The sequence below is a fragment of the Ovis canadensis genome, chromosome 11, assembly GCF_042477335.2.
Source record: "Ovis canadensis isolate MfBH-ARS-UI-01 breed Bighorn chromosome 11, ARS-UI_OviCan_v2, whole genome shotgun sequence".
In the NCBI taxonomy this organism is placed as follows: domain Eukaryota; kingdom Metazoa; phylum Chordata; class Mammalia; order Artiodactyla; family Bovidae; genus Ovis; species Ovis canadensis.
The window spans coordinates 52,182,488-52,201,049 of NC_091255.1; the positions used below are offsets into that span (position 1 = coordinate 52,182,488).

The 18,562-nt window shown below is 52.6% G+C and overlaps 1 protein-coding gene across 6 annotated transcripts in view; it reads right to left on the reverse strand.

The window, feature by feature from the left end:
* MPP2 (MAGUK p55 scaffold protein 2) overlaps nucleotides 1-18,562 on the reverse strand; it is a 46,445-nt gene that overhangs the window by 17,348 nt on the left and 10,535 nt on the right. For 4 of the 6 annotated variants that reach the window (XM_069543531.1, XM_069543530.1, XM_069543533.1 and 1 more), the window contains 3 exons: nucleotides 12,115-12,221; nucleotides 9,233-9,283; nucleotides 4,460-4,578 (listed from right to left, as the gene is read on the reverse strand). In XM_069543531.1, coding sequence (XP_069399632.1) covers nucleotides 4,460-4,578; nucleotides 9,233-9,263 — 150 coding nt within the window. In that variant the 5' untranslated portion in view covers nucleotides 9,264-9,283; nucleotides 12,115-12,221. Of the gene's footprint in view, nucleotides 1-4,459; nucleotides 4,579-9,232; nucleotides 9,284-11,753; nucleotides 11,921-12,114; nucleotides 12,222-18,562 lie in introns of all 6 variants that reach the window. The other 2 variants (XM_069543529.1, XM_069543534.1) reach the window with 2 other exon arrangements.

An 18,562-nucleotide genomic window follows, 5' to 3' on the forward strand; every position in this document is an offset into this window, starting at 1 on the left:
GAGGTAAGTATTGTCATCCCCATTTCTCAGAAGTAATGGCTGAAGCTCAGAGAGGTTGTCAGCCCTACTAAGGTCACACAGCTGGTCAATGAATCGGACTTCAAAGGCTGTTTATTTTCATCTTCATCTCATGTGGATAAGTTCACAGGCCTCCAAACTGGCCGCTGTCCCCACTGATAACAGTTTGCCTAAATTTCTGAATGTCATCTGCCTTTGATTCCTCACTGTGGCCCTGCCTGTTGCTGGAACACCTGCTACTGGGTCCACGTCAGTGCTCCCAGACGTCACCCACCTGCCAGGACTGCACCTGCTCTCTGTAGCCAACCCTCTGGATTTCCGAGCTGCCTGCCAGATTTGACTTTCTTCAGTGCCTGTAACTCTCTGGGCTTGTCCCCTCAGGGCCTGCTCCTCCCTGGTTCCAGATCTACCTAAGGCAGCCCCTCTCGCATTGTCTGGCACCTCCCCAGAGAGGAGAGGAGAGTCCGTGTCATCAGGGAAAGGGAAGGAGGTGAATAACTACCACATCGGTTTCTACTTGGGCTCTACTCCTGTGGGTTTCTGAGCTTCTAAAGCTTTTGCTGCTATATCTTTGATAAAATACTTTGTCTAATAGGTTAGAAATTGACCTGTGTATACGTAATCATTAAAATGGGTGAGAAGGAGTAAGATGTAGGTCTGGTAGTCCAAAGCAAGTCATGTGGTCAAGCCCAGATTGAAGAGTGGAGAAAGTTTACCTTTTGATGAGAGGACTGGCAAAGTTGTATTGCAAAGGGTCACATATATAGGGGTTGGAGGAATTTTTCCTGAGCTGACTCTTTGCAACCCCATGGACCATAGTCCGCCAGGCTCCTCTATCCATGGGGATTCTCCAGGCCAGAATACTGGAGTGGACTGCCATGCCTTCCTCTAGGGGATCTTCCCAAACCAGGGATCAAAACCAAGTCTCCCACATTATAGGCAGATTCTTTACTGTCTGAGCCACCAAGGAAGTCCTTACTGAGCTCAGATGCTCCCTTATGGAGATTCATTTCCTGTTTGTTTCACAGCTAGATGGAGAGAACATTCCTGGAGAAGGAAGTTTACTTATGTAAACTGACAGTGCATTGGTAGCTTTTCCATCAGGCTGTGGTCCCAGGACTAGGACATTGCTGAGCTCAGTGAGAAAACGACAGGCTCGGGGCTCCCTCAGGAGAAGAATAAACTATCTGACGTTTCATTGCCACCGTCCTAGCACTGCGCCTGGCCTTGGTGAGCACGCAAGAGATATCTGTTGACTAGAGGACGGATGACGGAATAACCAGGTGAACGACAGAGCCATCCAGCCATCAGCCTCACCTTTGGAGCGCTGCCAGGTGGGTTCTAAGAGGCCACTAGAGAGGAATGCTGTGGAGGTGGGGATGCGGGTGGGGGCGCGTCCCACTCTAGAGGGCTCTGGCTAAAGAACCTTCTAACCCTGAGGTTCTGCATCCCAAGAGAGCCTCCTTATTTCACTGGCTGTCACACTATAGAAGCAATAGCTAGCGTGACTCAGAGATGGTGTGGTTAAATAAATCCAACTGTGAAGTCAGCTTTGGAAGGTTATCGATGTTGAGGTTCAAATGCAGGTCCTCAGCAATTCCGCTGCCAAGTGTCCACCCTAGAGAAACTCTAACCCAGGTGTAGAAGCAGATGGATGTAAGGATCTTCACTGCCGCACTGTGCTTAACAGCGATAAGTCAGCAACAGTGTACCTGTCTCTCAGTAGGGGGACCAGAAAATGAATACACTGGGCTCTGTTCACATATTGGAGTACTACACAACAGTCCAAATGAATCTATATCTCTATGCATGTCAGTAACTGTATTACTTATATGAACTAGAGATCTCAAAAAACATAGCTGCTTCCACTATCATTCCATTATGTAAAGTTTAAAAACACATATAACAGGGGCATGTGGTTTACATCTAAATACATATGTAGTCAAGATGGGCAAATATTCAGGGGCATGGTATCATCAACTCCAGCCACTGGTCACCTGTGGGCAGGGATAGCAGTGGAAATGAAAAGGGGAGAGGCATTTACTGGGCACACTTTTTATTTCTTAAAAAGAAAGAGCAAGAACGAAAGCAAATGTGATCAGCATTCACATCCTGGAGGTGGGTACTTTTTCTGCACACTTTCTTGTATTCATTCATTCAACAAACATTCAGTGAGGACCTATTATGTGCCAGGCACCGTTCTAGGCTCTGGGGACAGAGTAGTAAACAAAGCCGGCATTGCTGTCCTCAAGGAGCTCATATTCTCTCTGTTTGAAACATGCATAACTCCTCGTTTTGATTTTTATTACCTAAGTCCAGGCCTTAACCACTGACTGAGAGGCAACCTGCCTTTTTCCAATCTCCTCCAATCTGCTCGGTTTTCTCTTCCCCAGAGCCTCCCACTAGCATCTGGTCCCCTTCCAAGCCCCATGTCAGGAAAGGCCACAGCTGTCCTGTGACAGAGTCCCCACCTCACCCTGGGGAAGGCCCACCTCCTAGCTGTACTGCCCCACCCCCCACCCTTGCCATCACCATCATCCAACTTCCTGGTCACACCCACCACCATTTACCGGAGACCCTGGGGCTGCCTCCAGCGTCTCCCCACCCTCATGGCCGTGTAGACACCCCATCCCACACTCGACCCATCCATTCCTAGAATTCTTTAACACTGATGGCCTCTTTGCCCCCCATAGCCACATTCAAAATGTCATCCCTAGAACTATCCTCCTTGGAAACCTTTCACTTCCCACCTCCCTCTCTGACCTCGGCCTTCTCCTCTTCCAGCTGTACACTCTCTCGCTACTGACCCCAGAGAGCCCCCAGGCCTTTGCCTCCATGTTCTCCCTGCCCTTCTGTTTCTTCCTGGCCACTCTCCCCTCCCCTCCCAGCCTCGGCCCCAGAGGTAGTGCTCTGAGGCACTCTCACCTCTTCCTGCACCTCAGCCTCCCACAGCCCCCATCTGGCACAAGCCCTGGACCAAAGCCACCCTCAGTGTCTCTGGACTGAATCATCCTCACCCTGGATTAATGATCTGGGGCCCTGTTGATCCTGCTCCCTGACTTTTGGTGGGTTCCCTCTCTCCTCTTTAGTAATTAATTATTAGTTGAACCTTCACTTCTAAATCCCACCCTCCACCCCCACTCTACTCAACCCCTGATCCTTAATTCTCAGCTGAAGACCGCCCACCCCCCTGAGAAACCTGAGCAATTAACACGATTCCCTGTGACTCCCAGCCTTGCCTCCAACACAGCTATTGGCATCATTCTCACCTCCTCTCCTCCTACTCAGCAAAGGGGTCGCCCCCTCCCCTGGTCCATCCTTGCTTGTTGCCTCAGTTGAAGGTGGCACCAGCCCTTCCCCAGTACAGAATCCCAGGTGCCTGGCTACCCCCACCCCTGACCGTCCACACCCGAGCATCAAGTACTGCTGATTTATTTCCTAAATATTTCTTTTATCATCCCCTCCCTCAAGTACTGTTACCACAAGTCTAATTCAGGACGATCACTGACTCCAGTCTCTCCAACTCCAGTCATGACCCTCCAACCATCCTCCCTGTGGCTACCAGAGGGAGGCTCCCAAAACACCCATGTGCCATCATCACACGCCTGCTTAAAATCCACAAAAGGCTCCAAGTTGCTCACAGGGCATCACAGGACGATGCCTAAACCCCAAGCACAGCTCCTAGGGCCCTTCATCAGCTGCCAACAGCTGCCAACATCTCCACAGCTCACACTCCCTGTCTCACACCTAAAGCTCCAGCCTCACAGCACCACTTACAGCCCTTGTACATTTCTAGCTCTCAACACTTACAGCCCCTGTACGTTTCTAGCTCTCTCACCTCTGTTCCTGTTGAAGTTCTTCTCGTGGCCTGCAATGTACTGCCCCTCCTCCTCAATCTTCAAGACTCAACACAAGTGACCCTTCCTCCAGGGTAGCTTCCCTGCCCACCCTGGGTTGGGTCAGGCGTCTGTCCTTTACCCTCCCCAAACACCTAGTGCATCTGCCTCTATCAAAGTCATTACCAAACCGGTTTATAACTTTCTCTTTCAGTGAGTCTGTCCCCTGCCTGGTATGTGGCAGGTGACCTTAGAAAGATGTCTGCACAAAATGTCCAGAGGCAGAAAGATAAGCAGGCTGAACTTCAGAGATTCTACAGCACAAGCATGCTCGTTCCCAACCAAGCATACCCTCCATAAGCTGGCAGTCACCAAACATCCATCCACATGGGCATGTCTCCGCACTCGTCAGGAGTGGAGGTGGGCCCCCACCACCTGCAGTGGTTCAGATTGATCAGCCGGGCATGGATGTCCATGCATATCCCCCTCCCAGGGTCTCGGATGCCACCTGTCCCATTCCCAGGGCTCCCTGTGGCTAACATCCCACCCCCGCTATGCCATCCCAGGCACAGCACCCTTGTGTCCACCTCCCTGGAGCACACTACCTTGGCCAGGGATCTCACTATAGGACTTTCCATAATGCCGCGAAGGAAGATCAGGTCCAGTTCGGCTGCTCCCGTGGCATTGGGGAGAGATCCTAGGTTGTCCAGGACTTGCTGCATGGCTGGAGGGAAGGAGCAGACAGTGAGACACACAGGTGCCAGCTGAGCACCCAAACGCACCATAGAAATCCCACCCCTCTTACCCTCCATCCCACAGAAGACAGCCCCTCCCCACAGCACATCCTTCCCTGCCTGGCACTCCAGGTGCTAGAATGCCTGTGGCAGAGGTCCTAAGAGGGGAAGGGCAATTTCCTTGGCCTGTTCTCTAGGCCCTAGGTAATACTAGCCTGGGCAGGTGGAAGGCTCCCAGCACCAGGAAGTGGACTTTGAGGTGGGGGAGGGGAGAAACGGAAGCAGATGTCAGGTTCCAGTTTCTGCCCTAAACCAGAGAACCACATAATTCAATCTCTGGACGGGCTGAAGCCCCAGGACTCAGCCACCCGCACGTGGCAGGCTCAGGGATGAGAGAGATGGCGCTTGGAACACGTCCCTGGAGTGTGAGCCTGGAGTCAGCAGGCAGCCATGCAGGAGGTCAGGGCCTACCCGCCATCCACTACCAGCTGTGCCACTAATTCAGGGTGATTTTGCACAAGTCACCATCCGTCACAGGCCTCAGTCTTTCTTTCCTGTAAAATGGGTGGATTAAATTGGGCAGTATCTACAGGCCCTTCAGCTCTGAAAGACAATCACCTGGAAATTAATACAAATCATAGGAAGCCAAAGCTGAGGCCCAGGACACTGGTAGAAGCTGGGGGAAATAGGCACTCTGGGGCTTGGGATGGCTGTGGACACCCAGGGGTAGAGGTCAGACCAAGTCACCCTAGGGATCACCAAACCCTCAGCTGGGGATGGGACATCAGCAAGGGGAGAGCACCTGAAGCTGGGCCACTGCTTAGGGGCTCAGCCTCAGGTAAGGGCTGTCTTCCCCCACCAGCAGAGGTGGGAGCTACTGGCTGTGGCAGGTTCTGGGGGAAGGGAGGCAGAAGCAGAGTGTGCCCAGCTGGGGGTAGAGATGGGCAGGGGGTATCATTACTCTGCCACCCTGCCACCCACGCCTACATCTGCATAACAGCACCCAAGCTGGGAAGGAGGAGGGTGGGTACAGTCCCTGGCACCTCTCACTGTTCTCAGCCATGCCCCTTCCTCCAGGAAGGAATGAGGGTGGGCTGCAGGAGGCTCTGAGATTGGAAGCTGGCATCCACTGGTCAGGGACCCTTGGCTTCCCACTCTCTTCCCTCTCATTCTCCCCACCTTTTCCACAAATGACATTCATGCCTGCCCTCCAGACCCCTCCTGCTCATGTCTGGGCTTGGCATCGGTCAGAAACCTGCAAGATCCTTAGTGGACTCAGAAAGAGGCCAGGGCAAGAACCCTTCAGACTCTGCCAGGATATCCTGGGACCCTTCCTCTCCTGTCATCTTCATACACAGATTCCCCAGCCTGCCAGCTATGGGAGGGGATTGAGCCAAGGGAGTTGGTGCCCTCAGTACAGGTCAGCCCTCCTGGGGGACCGCGCCCCGAGACCCTTAGGCTCCGGAGAGCCCGCTTCTAGGGTACCCTCTCCAGATGCCCTAAACCCCTCAGGACCAGACCCCAGCCTCGCCACTCCACCTTTCCCTACCTTCCCTCCGTAGCTCAGCTTCCTCAGAGGAGCCCAGGGATATACCCTCCAAAGAGGCCCCGCTCCCTGGGCTGCCGGCCATGGCTGACCCCGTCTGGGACCTGGGCTGTGGAGTAGCCTCCACCCCGCCGCAGCCTTCCCAGCCAGAGGTGGGCAGCGCTGGAGGAGGTGGGACTCAGGGAGCGCCCTCTGCAGGATCAGCCAATTGTAAGGCTCAGCAGCCTGACCGCCTTGTTGATTGGCCAAAGCCCAGACTGGGAGCAGACAGGCGGGAGGGGGCTGTGAAAGAGCAGGGAGGGGGCCGTGGAAGGGTCCTCGTCCCACGGTGGCCAGATTCCCGTTTGAATACCTACCACTAAAAGGCAAGGAGGCGGCTGAGGAAAGGTATCCGGCCGGGGGGTGGGGGTGGGGGTGTTGTTAAGCTTGCCCCCCATCAAGACTGGAGCGGTGCTCAGAGACCCTCCCCTCCCAGAAACCCAAGGTGGGTGGGGACTTGGCCCCATCTTATTCCAGTCCCTCTCTTCTAGAAGTCCCTCCTCAATTACACCGCCTGCCACCTCCTCCTCGAGACTTCCAACCGCTCCTCTCGGTCCCCTCACCAAGCCCAGTTTCTTTACAGTGACCCCCTCAGGGTCAAAGGAAGCCCCCAAGAACGACTCTCATGAGGAGGCAGTTGGCACAGCCCTCAGACCCCACATCTCAGGAGTAGCTTCTCCATCCCCATCTCCAATTGCGCCCCCCCTCCAACTTGCTTCAGGGGCGATGCCTGTGGGCAAGTCAGGCATCTTGGGACTAGGGTACTGGGGACTTGGGAAAGGTGAGGGAGTATTCATGCAGAAGAGACTAGCGTGGGCAGGAAAGGAGGGGTTTTGAAAGTTACCCCAGCCCAGAGCCACCATTCCTTCCCCTGAGACCCTGCACCCTTGAGGCCACCACTAGGCACTGCTGCTGCCACCAGACTGCCATTCCCTGAGGAGTGGCACAGGGTCACAGCACACCATGGTTGCCATGGCAGCAAGCAGGATTACACACTAGAACATTAACCCAGAGATTTAAAGGGACAGCTCCACCTGAAAGCCCCACATCCCAGCCTTAATTCAAAGAAAGGAGGGAACCCGGTGCTGAGGCAGAACTTCAGGTCTGGAGTCCAGGGGCAAGGCGTCCAAACTCGCAGCCCATGCCAACACCCACACATCTCCAACCCTCAGGGAAAGAGCTCCTCCTCCTTACTAGAAATGGAGTTAGGGTCTCTCTGCAAGAGGAAAACATCCACACCATCTCGCTCCCTTCATGATGATAGTGGCTATATTGATACGTGGATCAGGGTAGAAAGACCCTGCTAGCTTCAATCTCTGCAGAGGCCAAGGCAAGGATCTCCGGGGGAAGGTAAAGGGGAAGGGCGGGGGTGAACTTGACCTTAGAGGCAAGGGTACAGCTGTCTATCAGACCCATGGGAAGTGTAATGACCACCAAATGAGAAGGGGCAGAAGCCACCATTAGAGTTTTGAGGCCAGGAGCCAGTTCAACCCCGGGGCAGGCACAGAGGGCCACCTGAAGGAAAGACAAAGCTTCTGGCCTTTGAGTCGCCCATAACCTCTTTTCAGAGGAAGAAATGCAGCCTCCAAGAGGTTAAGCAACTTGCTTTGCTTAAGTTGCTTTAAGCAACTTTCTTCCTTTGGATACAGAAAGCCCGTTGGATACACAACACCCAGGGGAGCAGGTACCCCAGGAGTCCTCAGAAGAAGCAGACCCTCACACCTATCTCCTGAACTCCACTCCCTACCCTGTCCCCCACCCCACCAGGGCCCATCAAGCGGCCTGCAGCAGGGAAACCAAAGCGCTGGGCCTTCCCCTCCCTCTACACCCCTGCCAGGCACCATTAATGGGTTTACTGGACAGCCCCAGATTGACAGGCCTTTAATCACAGGCTCAGGGATGGGCTTAATTAACCCCTAAGCAGCTTACAGAGGGGCCCAGGCAGGCTGGAGCAGTGGGGAATGCACTGAACCCTCCAAGGCTGCAGCAGCTAGGGGACATTGGGACAGTCTGGCCACTGCATGGAGAAGAGGCCTTTCCTGGGGGGACAAGGGTGTCACAGTTTAGTTCTGGCCCCTCACAGCAGCCTTCACTTTCCTGCTTCAGCTTTTCAGAGGGGAGGGCACAGAGAAGTCACTCTAACTGAACTGGGAGGCCTGGAACAGCTTGCAGAAGCAATAGCAGCGCCTAGAGAGACAGAAGGGGCTACACGGTCAGGAGGCACCCAAACGGGGATCAACGAGAGAAAAACAAGAATGGTTCACAATTGTTAGGGCCCTCTGAGAGCCTGAGTACAGGGCACTTCACCTGGTGGGTCTCTGCATACACTCAGGGTGTGATCCCTGAACCCCTGGAGCAGAATGCAGACTTCGTGCATAGAAGTCTTTGTCTATGATTAAGGCCCTCGGTTTGCATCAGATTCTCAATAGGATCCAGGACCAATACAAGTTAAAAACGCTGATCCTGTCCTATCACCTCATTCTACAGATGCGGAAACCTAGGTCCAGGTTAAAGAGGTAACAACAACTCAGTAGCACAGCAAAGCTGTGAATATCCCTAATGGTAACATGCTTTCCCTATTATAGCCTTTGAGTTTCACATCACCTCTTGACAGAAGAAGAGACACAGCCTCCAAGAATCTAAGCAGATCATTCCTGAGGCGTCCTAGCTTGTCTGGGTGGCCCACAACCTTGCCCTAAAACCTCCTACAGAACTAAGCCAAGGCTTCCTGACCTGGCATTCACACAGTCCAGCACACACACACTCCCATGTGTTGGTCCACGTTACCTATCTGGGGGGCACTGCACTGTGGAAGTCTCCAGAGCATGCATCCCCCTCCATGGAGGTGAGTTGTGCCCTGTCTCCAGCCCCACCCTGGGGCAGGTGCAGCAGGGTGATAGAAGTTGCCCAGAGGAATGGCTGAGCAGCTGGATGGAACAGCTGCAGCAGGGTCAGTTTGCTCTTACAGGGAGCTGTGGCAGTGGCTGACTGTGCTCCCCAACCTGCCTGGAATCCCCTGAACCACTGATATAACTGACATCCCAACCCCCACTTCTTACCAGTCTCGGAGTTGGTGGCTGCGACCGGCATGGTGAAATCAGCAAGGGCTCCTGAAGAAAGGGAGAGAGGAGGTTGAGAAGGCAGAAGGGCAAAATAATGGGGAAGGAATTAGGAAGGACCTCCCCCTCAGGAGGAGCCAGTGGGGTAGGGGAGAGGGCACCGCCCTGATACTAAACTATCCCTTAGTTCTGGGAGGCAAGAAGGGCAGACATGACGCATCCATCTCTCCAAGGAGGAGGAGACAGAGGATCAGAGAGGTTAGTTGATTTGTCCAAGGTCACAAAGCTAATAAAGAGAGCTATGGGGACTTCCCTGGTGGTCCAATGGCTAAAATGTTGGGTTCCCGATGCTAGGGGCCTGGGTTCGATCCCTGGCCAGGGAACTAAAACCCACATGTCAAAACTGAAAATTCCACATGTATAAGTAAGACTCGGTGCAGCCAAATAAATGAATAAAAATATTTTTTTAAAGAAAAGGAGAGCTACAATGAAACTCCAGGTTTTATGACTCAAAAAAAATTTATTTCTGCCTACCATCTGTCTTTTTTATTTTATTTATTTTGAGAGAGAGAGAGGATGGGGAAAAGTCCAATGTGAGTAAAAAGGTAAAAAGTAAGAAAATGGGTGTTCCCTGACTTTAAGCTCCATGGGTCAAGAATCACAGCTGTTTTATTTTGCCTCTGGATCCTAGACCCAGCACAGTGAAGATGCTCTACAAACATCTGTTCATCTGTCTAGCAGAAATGATGTCATACCTCACTAGGGCCTCTCTTGCTTTCTCCTTCTCCCTTTACCCCTTCTTAGCCCAGAGCTGGGACAAGGAGAGCAGGGGGCTCTGGGCAAAACCCATCATGGAACTTATAGACCCAGTTTGCATCCCAGGTCCTCCTGGAATGGAGTTGGATCCCTTATTCTCCAAGGAAGGGTGCAGGTGGGTAACCCACCATCCTTCATCCCTTTGCCTTTCTGGGCCTGTGCCACTGGAGAAAACCCTAATTCCCAGTTGCCATGACAACAGGAGGCGCGGTGGCTCCCAGCAGGGGTGGGGGAGTGGAAGAAAGCATCTGGCAGTGCGCACTTTAGGACTGACTGCTACTGGGCCCTGGGGGTGGGGGAGCCACGATTTCACCTCCTCCCCCTAAAAAGGTCCCTAGAGGGACCACTACCTGATTTTAATGAAATCCTCTCTCTTCCTATCACCTTCCCAGGCCTGAGCAGGTCATCTGTGCTCCCTGCTACTTGTAATTTCAAGTAGCAGAAATTACAAAAGTGGAAGGATGACTCCCCTTCCTCCTGGATCTGCCCCGAGGACAAGGAAGAAAGGAGCTTTAGGGGAAAGGGAGGACATCCCCTGTCAGGCTAGCACCCAGAGTGGGAGCAATGCCCAGGATCCACTGTGCCAGCTAGTGCCCTGGGCACAACCCCTGCCACCCCTATTCCTAGAGAGCATCAGAGAGGGATCCCTTTCTCCCCACCCCCCAACCCCACCCCCGGCCCGCCCGGGTCCTGAGGACCTGGAGCCTGCAGCTCTCTCCAGCTGGCACTACTCTCCCAAGTCCTCCTTCCCCAGAGGGTGGAGGGTGGGAAGAGGCAGGGAGGATCCGGTCCCCAGAAGTCTTGCCCAGCCTGCCTGGGTTTTCTCCCTGAGAAGTCGATTCCCACGGCATCGGCTAGCTCTGCCCTACCCCCACCCAAGCCTCTGGGAGGGCGGGGCCAGCTGTGCCCACAGGAGAACAGCAGTGCCAGGCAAACCAGCCTGGCTCCGAGTCAAGGTCCAGAGCCCAGGCATCTGAGAACTCGCACCTCAAGCTTCCAAAACCCTGGGCCCACGTGCCCTCTCACCCCTATCTCCAGGCTACCCACACCACCCAGGGTCGGTAGCCGATGTGGGCCCACAGAGAAAGGGAGAGGTTTCCTCCGAGCTCTGTCAATACGCGTACAAAGAGATATAGAGGAGAAAGGTCTGACAAAAGAGCTTTGAAGATCTACAGGTCGTGGGGAGCGGTAGGCAGACTGCAGGATGGGGTCTAGTGGCCAGGAGGGCCTGCACGCACCGACGATCGGAGCGCCCCCGCCCCAAGAGCCCGGTCCTAAAAAGCTGGGCGCTAGGACCTGGGAGGAGGGGGGTGTGTTGCGAGCCATCAAAGAAGACTCTCTGCGTGCGCGCCCGGCGGAGACTAGGGGATGAGGTCACTGAATGGCTGCACACCCCGCACCCCCGCCCGCGTCCTCACGCTCCCCGCTCTGAGTTGACCTAACTTTCTGGCCCTGACTCCTCGCTCCTGTCACCGACCCATTCCCAGGTCTCCAGATCCTAGTCCTGGCCCCCGACCCAGACCCGCCCCCTCTACAACCTGGGAGGCGAAGCAGCAGCACACCCCCTTCGCAGGACCCTCTCCCAGGAGAGATTGAGGTGTTGGCCTCAATCTCAATCCCCCAAGGTGGCAGGGGAGCCAAGGGGACCCACACAACCTCCGCCTTGCGCCCCCACCCCCGGAAGAGCTAATAACACGGTTCTTACGTAATGCCCGGCTCCGAAGTCCCCAGAATCCGCACAGTCCCCGGAGAAGCCGCACGGACACTCGGGCCCCGGCACAGCTCACCAGGCTCTGTGCCTGACGTCACTTAGGAGCCCTCACCGCAGGGGCGGGGGTCCAGTGTCCACGGGCAGCGAGGTCTGATCTTTCTCTAGGAGCCCGGAGAAAAGGGGAGTGGGGGCGGGAGGGTGAGAGGGAGAGAAGGGGCGGGAGGGTGAGAGGGAGGGGAGGGGCCAGAGGGAAGAGGCCAGGAGAGGTGTAACGCAGAGAAAGGGCCCCAAGTGCCGTTCCAGGACCAAGAGGGCCCTCGGGTGGGTGCTGGCCAGGGGGCCGGGGGGCGCCTACCTGCGCCCGGAGAGGCCCCTAGCTCCGGGTGGCTCCCGCGCAGCCGGGCGCTCGGCGTTTATTGCTTGTCAATCGCTACTCCGGCTCTTAAAGCGGCGAGGCCTCCTCTGCGCGAAGGGGCGGAGACCGAGAGAGGAGAGGAAGAGGGTAAGGACGCCGCGGGACCACCCGCAGAAAGTACCCTTTCCGAGCAGCTAGTGGGTAGGCAGGGAGGTGGTGACTTAGGAGACACTACACAGCCCACGATTCTCCGACCCGCAGCTGGCTTCCTACCCGGGGAAGCAAGGACTGGGACCTGTACCCACTAGTCTCTCGGCGCCCAGTGATTCCCTTAAAAGGGCGATGGTAAGAGACCCGACCCCTTCTCTCAGCTTTAGACCCGCGTTCCAGTTCAAGGTTTGCCTCACCTTTCCTCATTATCCTGCTTCCCAACTGGGTAAGGGAGCAGAAGTTTAGGGAGACCCCTCAAGGAGCAGGAGAGCCACCCCCATAGGACCTCAAACTCAGGAGCAGCTTTTAAGAATTCTTTGGTGGATACCTGGATCCCAGACTCGCTAGGCGAATTTGCAAAAAAAAAGGCGGGGGGGGGGGCGGTGGGGAGCGGGGCGCGCTGAGACTCTATTTCAAGCCTGGACAGGAGAGCTGGTCCATACCCCAGTTTACGGAATACAGAACAAGGTGACTCGCCATCCTTCTTCGTAGTTCCATCTCAAGAAATAAAGACAAACCCAGTTGCCCGCCGTCACCCTAGCTTCTGGCTCCACTGTAGACCTGCACTTAGTTCTAGCCGTGGAGTACTGAAAGCTCAGCCGGATGACTATGACGTGCGCGGTGCACTCAGGGTCAGCCGAGGTACTACTCTGGCAGCGGTATTCCCCACCCTGCACCTTCTCCAACTGTTCTCTAGAATATGAAGGTCTCCTAAGATCAGAAAGGCACTGCATTCTGGAAACTTGCTTGGAAATCTCAGAAATGGGTTTGACTTGGAAATTGATCCTGGAAGCAGGGGGGACTGGTCCCCTTGTTGCAGGAGACTCAGCTTGCCCTGAGCTCCGGCAATCATACGTTTCAGTACCGTTGTTGTTTAGTCACTAAGTCTTGTCCGACTCCTTTCCGAACCCGTGGACTGTAGCCCGACCGGCTCCTCTGTCCATGGGATTTCCCAGTCAAGAACACTGGAGTGGGTTGCCATTTCCTTCTTCAGGAAATCTTCCCAACCCAGGGATCAAACCTGCGTCTCCTGCATTGCAGGCGGATTCTTTACCACTGAGCCACGGGGGAAAGCCAGGTTTGAGTATAGCTAAAGAGTTTGCCTGCGGTGCAGGAGACCTCGGTTCGATCCCTTATTACTGAGCAAGGAGAAGAAAGTTAGTTAGCGACCCCAGATGGCAGGGACTGGAATTACAGGCTTCTGTCTCCAACCAAAGAACTTGCTGGAACAAAATGCTTTCTGCCCTCTCTTCTGCCTTCAAGCCAAAAGATCTTCCTAATTCAATTTAGGAAGAAGTCCCCTGGAGTTCCCTGGTAGTCGAGTGGCTAGGACTCTGCGTTCCCAATGCAGGGGGCCCGGGGTTCGATCCCTGGTCGGGGAAATAGATCCACATGCTACAACAAAGAACAGGAGTAGCCAAACAAATTTTTTTAAAAAAGAGAAGTCTTCTTCCCATCATGAAAGTTACCCTCTACTCTAGCCTGTCCACCTGGCTATTTGGTGGTGGGGAAGTGTAAGCATCTTGAATCTCTCCATAGTATTACTTCTCAGTCAGGCAACTATTACCCCATAGCAACATACAGCAAACTTTTAGTTTCATTCAAGATCCCCAGAACAAGGATCCCTGATTTTGGCCCTCTAGGAAATGGAGCCCAACTCATTACTCTTACCAGCTGCCTCCTCGCACTCCCCCCACCCTGCCCCCTGCCCCATTAGTCAGCAAGCATCTCTCTTATAAGGGCCTTATAGAATGCCAGCTCCTCACATCTGTTCAAGACCTTACAATTGATAAATTGTTTAATTCTCACAACAGCCCCATGAGGTTACAGAGAGAGGAGAAACATTTCCTGATACAGAGTAGGATGCTCTTATTCTGGTCCAGATAGGGTGCCAGCCTCACTGATACCGTCAGATACCAGCTATGGGGCCAGCATCAGTGATTCCTGAAGGTGGAGGTCCGGAAGCGGGAATGTCAGACACACAAATCACTTTCTAGCGGTACAACTGAATGTCATAATAGACGTGCTGTGTTCTAAGCAGGGCCCCAAAGAATGAGGATATTACTGATGGGGTATAGGGTAGCTGGGGCAGGAAGCAGGTTGGAGGGGTCCACACGCATTCCATGGCAGTTAAAGGCTGCCCCCTCTGCCGGTGGGATGGAGGAACAGGGGGAGTAAGGAGAAATGAGGCGGTGGGGCTGGGGAGGAGGTAGGTGGAAAAGAGAGGAATGTGTCCTCTTCCTCTGAGATCTGTCTTCTTCCCTGCCTGCGCCCCAGAGGTCACAACGGTGTAGGCAGTGTCTCTGCTTACCCTCAAATCAAGATATTCCTCTAGTGGATATTCATTCCAAGGCGTTGGGATTCAACGCACAGAAAGAGATAAAACTCGGAGCTGCTGCTGCTAAGTCACTTCAGCCGTGTCCGACTGTTCTAAATTTTCAGCAGAAGTGAAGTGAAGTGAAATAAGTCCCTCCGTCGTGTCCGACTCTAGTCCATGGAATTCTCCAGGTCAGAATACTGGAGAAGGAAGCCTTTCCCGTCTCCAGGGGATCTTCCCCATTCAGGGATCGAATCCAGGGATCGAAGCCAGGTCTCGCGCATTGCAGGCGGATTCTTTACCCGCTGAGCTATCAGGGAAGCCCTAAAAGAGCCCGTGCTATATTGAGTGATGTTGCATTTCCGGTAATGACCAGCATGGGCCGCCAACAGTTACCCCGAGTCTCTGTTTCTTCACCCACCCGCTCCGATCTCTTAGCCCACTACCGCAGCAATTCACCAGTCTTGTTCTAGAAGCCTTTTCTACTGTCTGTATCTCTCAGTTAAAACAAAAAAGTTTGGAGCCATCACTGTAAGTATACTTATATTTATATATTATTATATGAAGTGAAGTGAAGTCGCCCAGTCATGTCTGACTGCGACCCCATGGACTCTAGCCTATCAGGCTCCTTCGTCCATGGGATTTTCCAGGCAAGAGTACTGGAGTGGGGTGCCATTTCCTTCTCCAGGGGCTCTTTCCAACCCAGGGATCAAACCTGGGTCCCCTGCATTGCAGGCAGACGCTTTACCATCTGAGCCACCAGGGAAGCCATATTATTATATATATGCTACTAAATAATCATTAGAATTTTCGAGTGTGATTTTTAATATACACAGTTACTATTAATATGTATATTAAAAATCACACTCAAAAATTCTAATGATTATTTTTAAACTATAAATAGAAGTTCCAGTATTTTCTTACCACACCCTAAAGGATCATCTGATGCACCCCTAGGTGCACTCCCCACTTCGAAAACCAAATTTCTAAAGAAAACCAAATTTCTATGAGAAAGGCTGCTCTTATTCTGTTCCAGATAGGGTGCCAGCTTCACGGATACTGAGTCAGATACCAACTTCAGCACTAGCTTAACCCAAGCCTCAACAGGGCATCTGGACAGCTAGCTGTGGCCCCCCTCCCCACCCCTCAACCCCAGCCTCCAGGATCAAACCAAATTCTCCCTGGAGAACCAAATGTTCTGGGCCCTGATTCCCATCACAACCTCAGACATTCTGAAACCCCCTCCACCATCATCATCACCCACCAGCCACACACCAACCGGCCCTGCCCCCACATCACATACCGGTCTAGAGGTCCAAAACTTCTCCCAGAAGCCGCTGCACTGCCCTCCCCTCCTTACCCCACCCCTGGCCCAACACTTCCACTTTGCCCTGCCTCCTTGCTTTACTCTGCCACAACCCCATGGGGTGGGATGTTCTGGAACTAGAGAGCTCTGCGTTGAAATCCTGGCTCTGCCACGTGGTATATGTGTCCTAGGTCAGTTACATAACCTCTCTGAGCCTCAGTTTCCTCATCTGCACAATAGGGATAACAGCCTCCACCTTGGGAGAGGGCACAGAGTGGATGCCACAGTACCAGGCACACAGAAAATGCCCTATAACTGTGGCTCCTTCCTGGGAGTAGGTCTGAGCAGGCCCTCACTAGGTGCCAGCTGAGCAGTGGGTGGTTAGTCTCTCTCTCTGGCTGTCTGATGTGCCCATAACTGACCTCGGGTCCTCCTGGGGAAGACAGCGGCCCCCCCAGGGCTTCTGGAGCCCCAGGTATCTGCTACAGACAGCATGTCCTCTTCCTTCCTGCCCACCTGTTAGTGGCATCCTGCCTAGTCCTAACTGTGCCACCCACCACACTTATCCTCTTTCCAGCGCCCGATCGAGGTGGCAAGAGCTTTGCTTCAGGCACCATGTAAGGGGACCAGGCATAAGTAGTCCATCGATAAGAGTAGGCACGAGCTCACAAAAGGCTTCCCTGGTGGCTCAGATGGTAAAGTATCTGTCTGCAACGTGGGAGACTTGGGTTCAATCCCTGGGTTGGGAAGATTCCCTGGAGGCTACCCAATCCAGTATTTTGGCCTGGAGAATTCCATGGACTGTATAGTCCATGGGTTCACAGAGTCAGACACGACTGATCGACTTTCACTTTCTTTAACTTCACAAAAGGCAGTGCAGGCTCTGGGCATGGGAGGAAGTCCTGCTATCCACCCCCATAAGCCAGTGTCTATGGCTGGAGACTCCCACACGCCAACTGGGCCTTGGAGTGCCCCTGCAGACCCTGGACAAGGCAGGAAGGCGGAAGGGTCAAAGATGAAGGAATCAAAGGAGGCTGAGTTTAGGAGAAATGAGAGAGATCTTTTTCATCTGAGTCTGACGCACCTGCCTCCTCACAATTCACCCCACCGGTTAGATCTGCATTCTTCGATTTTCAGAAAGCTTGCTCATAATTCAAAATTTTATCTTGCAATTGTGGGTTGATGCTCTGTGCTCTAAACATCATCCCCGCCAGAGCCACTGTTTGTAAGCACACTGCCAGGCACAATTCCTGTCTCTTCACATGTGTTCATTTCTTTGATCCTCATAATTACATACCAAGGTGGGGAATTCTATCACCCCAGTTTACAGATGAAGAAACTGCACACAGAGACGTTAAGCAATTTGCCCAAAGGCATTACACTGCTAAGTGGTAGAGCTGGTATTTGACCCCAGGTCATCTTGGCTCTGCTGTACGCACAGTGCTCCTCACTTCATAGCTACTATTATTAGCTTCCTTTTATAAATGAAGAAACTGAAAGCCAGAGAAGTTCAGTGACTTGCCCAATATCACCCAGCAAGCAAGTGGCAGAATCTGGCTTAGTAGGTTTGGTTAGTAAAGAGATTTGCTTGGTTTCTCACCAATTATTCTTCAATTTCCAAAAACATGGTAAGTCGCAAAAAGAGCTGAACTTAAATAACATTTAAATTGGACTTAGTTTAAGATCACTCATATAATAATCAGCCTTAAAAGAAATAAATACTTAAAAGCAATTGTAATCTTCCTTGCTAATCCTTAGCTGTTATTCATCACAGCTTAATCTAATCTTTAATTTATCTAAACTTGATTATAATACTAATGCGCCTTAAATCTTTTATTAACTTGGCATCAGATACTGGATTGAGAAAGGCTTAGCGGCTCTCGAGAGCACCTGGCAGGGATACCATACTGCAAGCAAGAGTCTTCTAGTTTTTGGAGAACAGCTTCCACCTCATACACAGAAAACATGGCCATTTGGCCTTGGTTTTCTCATCTGTAAAATGGGAGGATTAGTTAACCAAAATCTCTTCTGACTCCATCCATCCATATATCTAAAGAGATCACCTTCCACTCTGCTCATAAAGGAGATAAAAACCTTTCCAACAGGGATTTCCAAAAAGTAGCCTCTTGATAGATATTTTTTTGAAATATTAATTATTCTACTAAATAAGTACCTATTCCCATTCCCTTATAGCTCAGTCAGTAAAGAACCTGGGTGCAGTGCAGGAGACCGGGGTTCGATTCCTGGGTCGGGAAGATCCACTGGAGAAGGAAATGGCAACCCACTCCAGTATTCTTGCCTGGAGAATCCCATGGACAGAGGAGCCTGGCGGGCTACAGTCCATGGGGTTACAACAGTCAGACACGACTTAGCGAATAAACCACCGCCACCGCCCACTACTGTAAAGTTCTTTGAAGATATTTTTTGAAATATTAATTATTCCACTAAGTACCTATTCCTACTACTGTAAAGTTCTTTGAAGATGTTGACTTCATCTTACTAACCACTGTAATTCCAGCATCTAGTGAAGCGCCTGATGTCAAGTGAATGCTCTGCTAACATGCATACAGGCTCTGAGGGAGGGGTCACATAAAAGAAGTTTGAAAAGTTCCCAG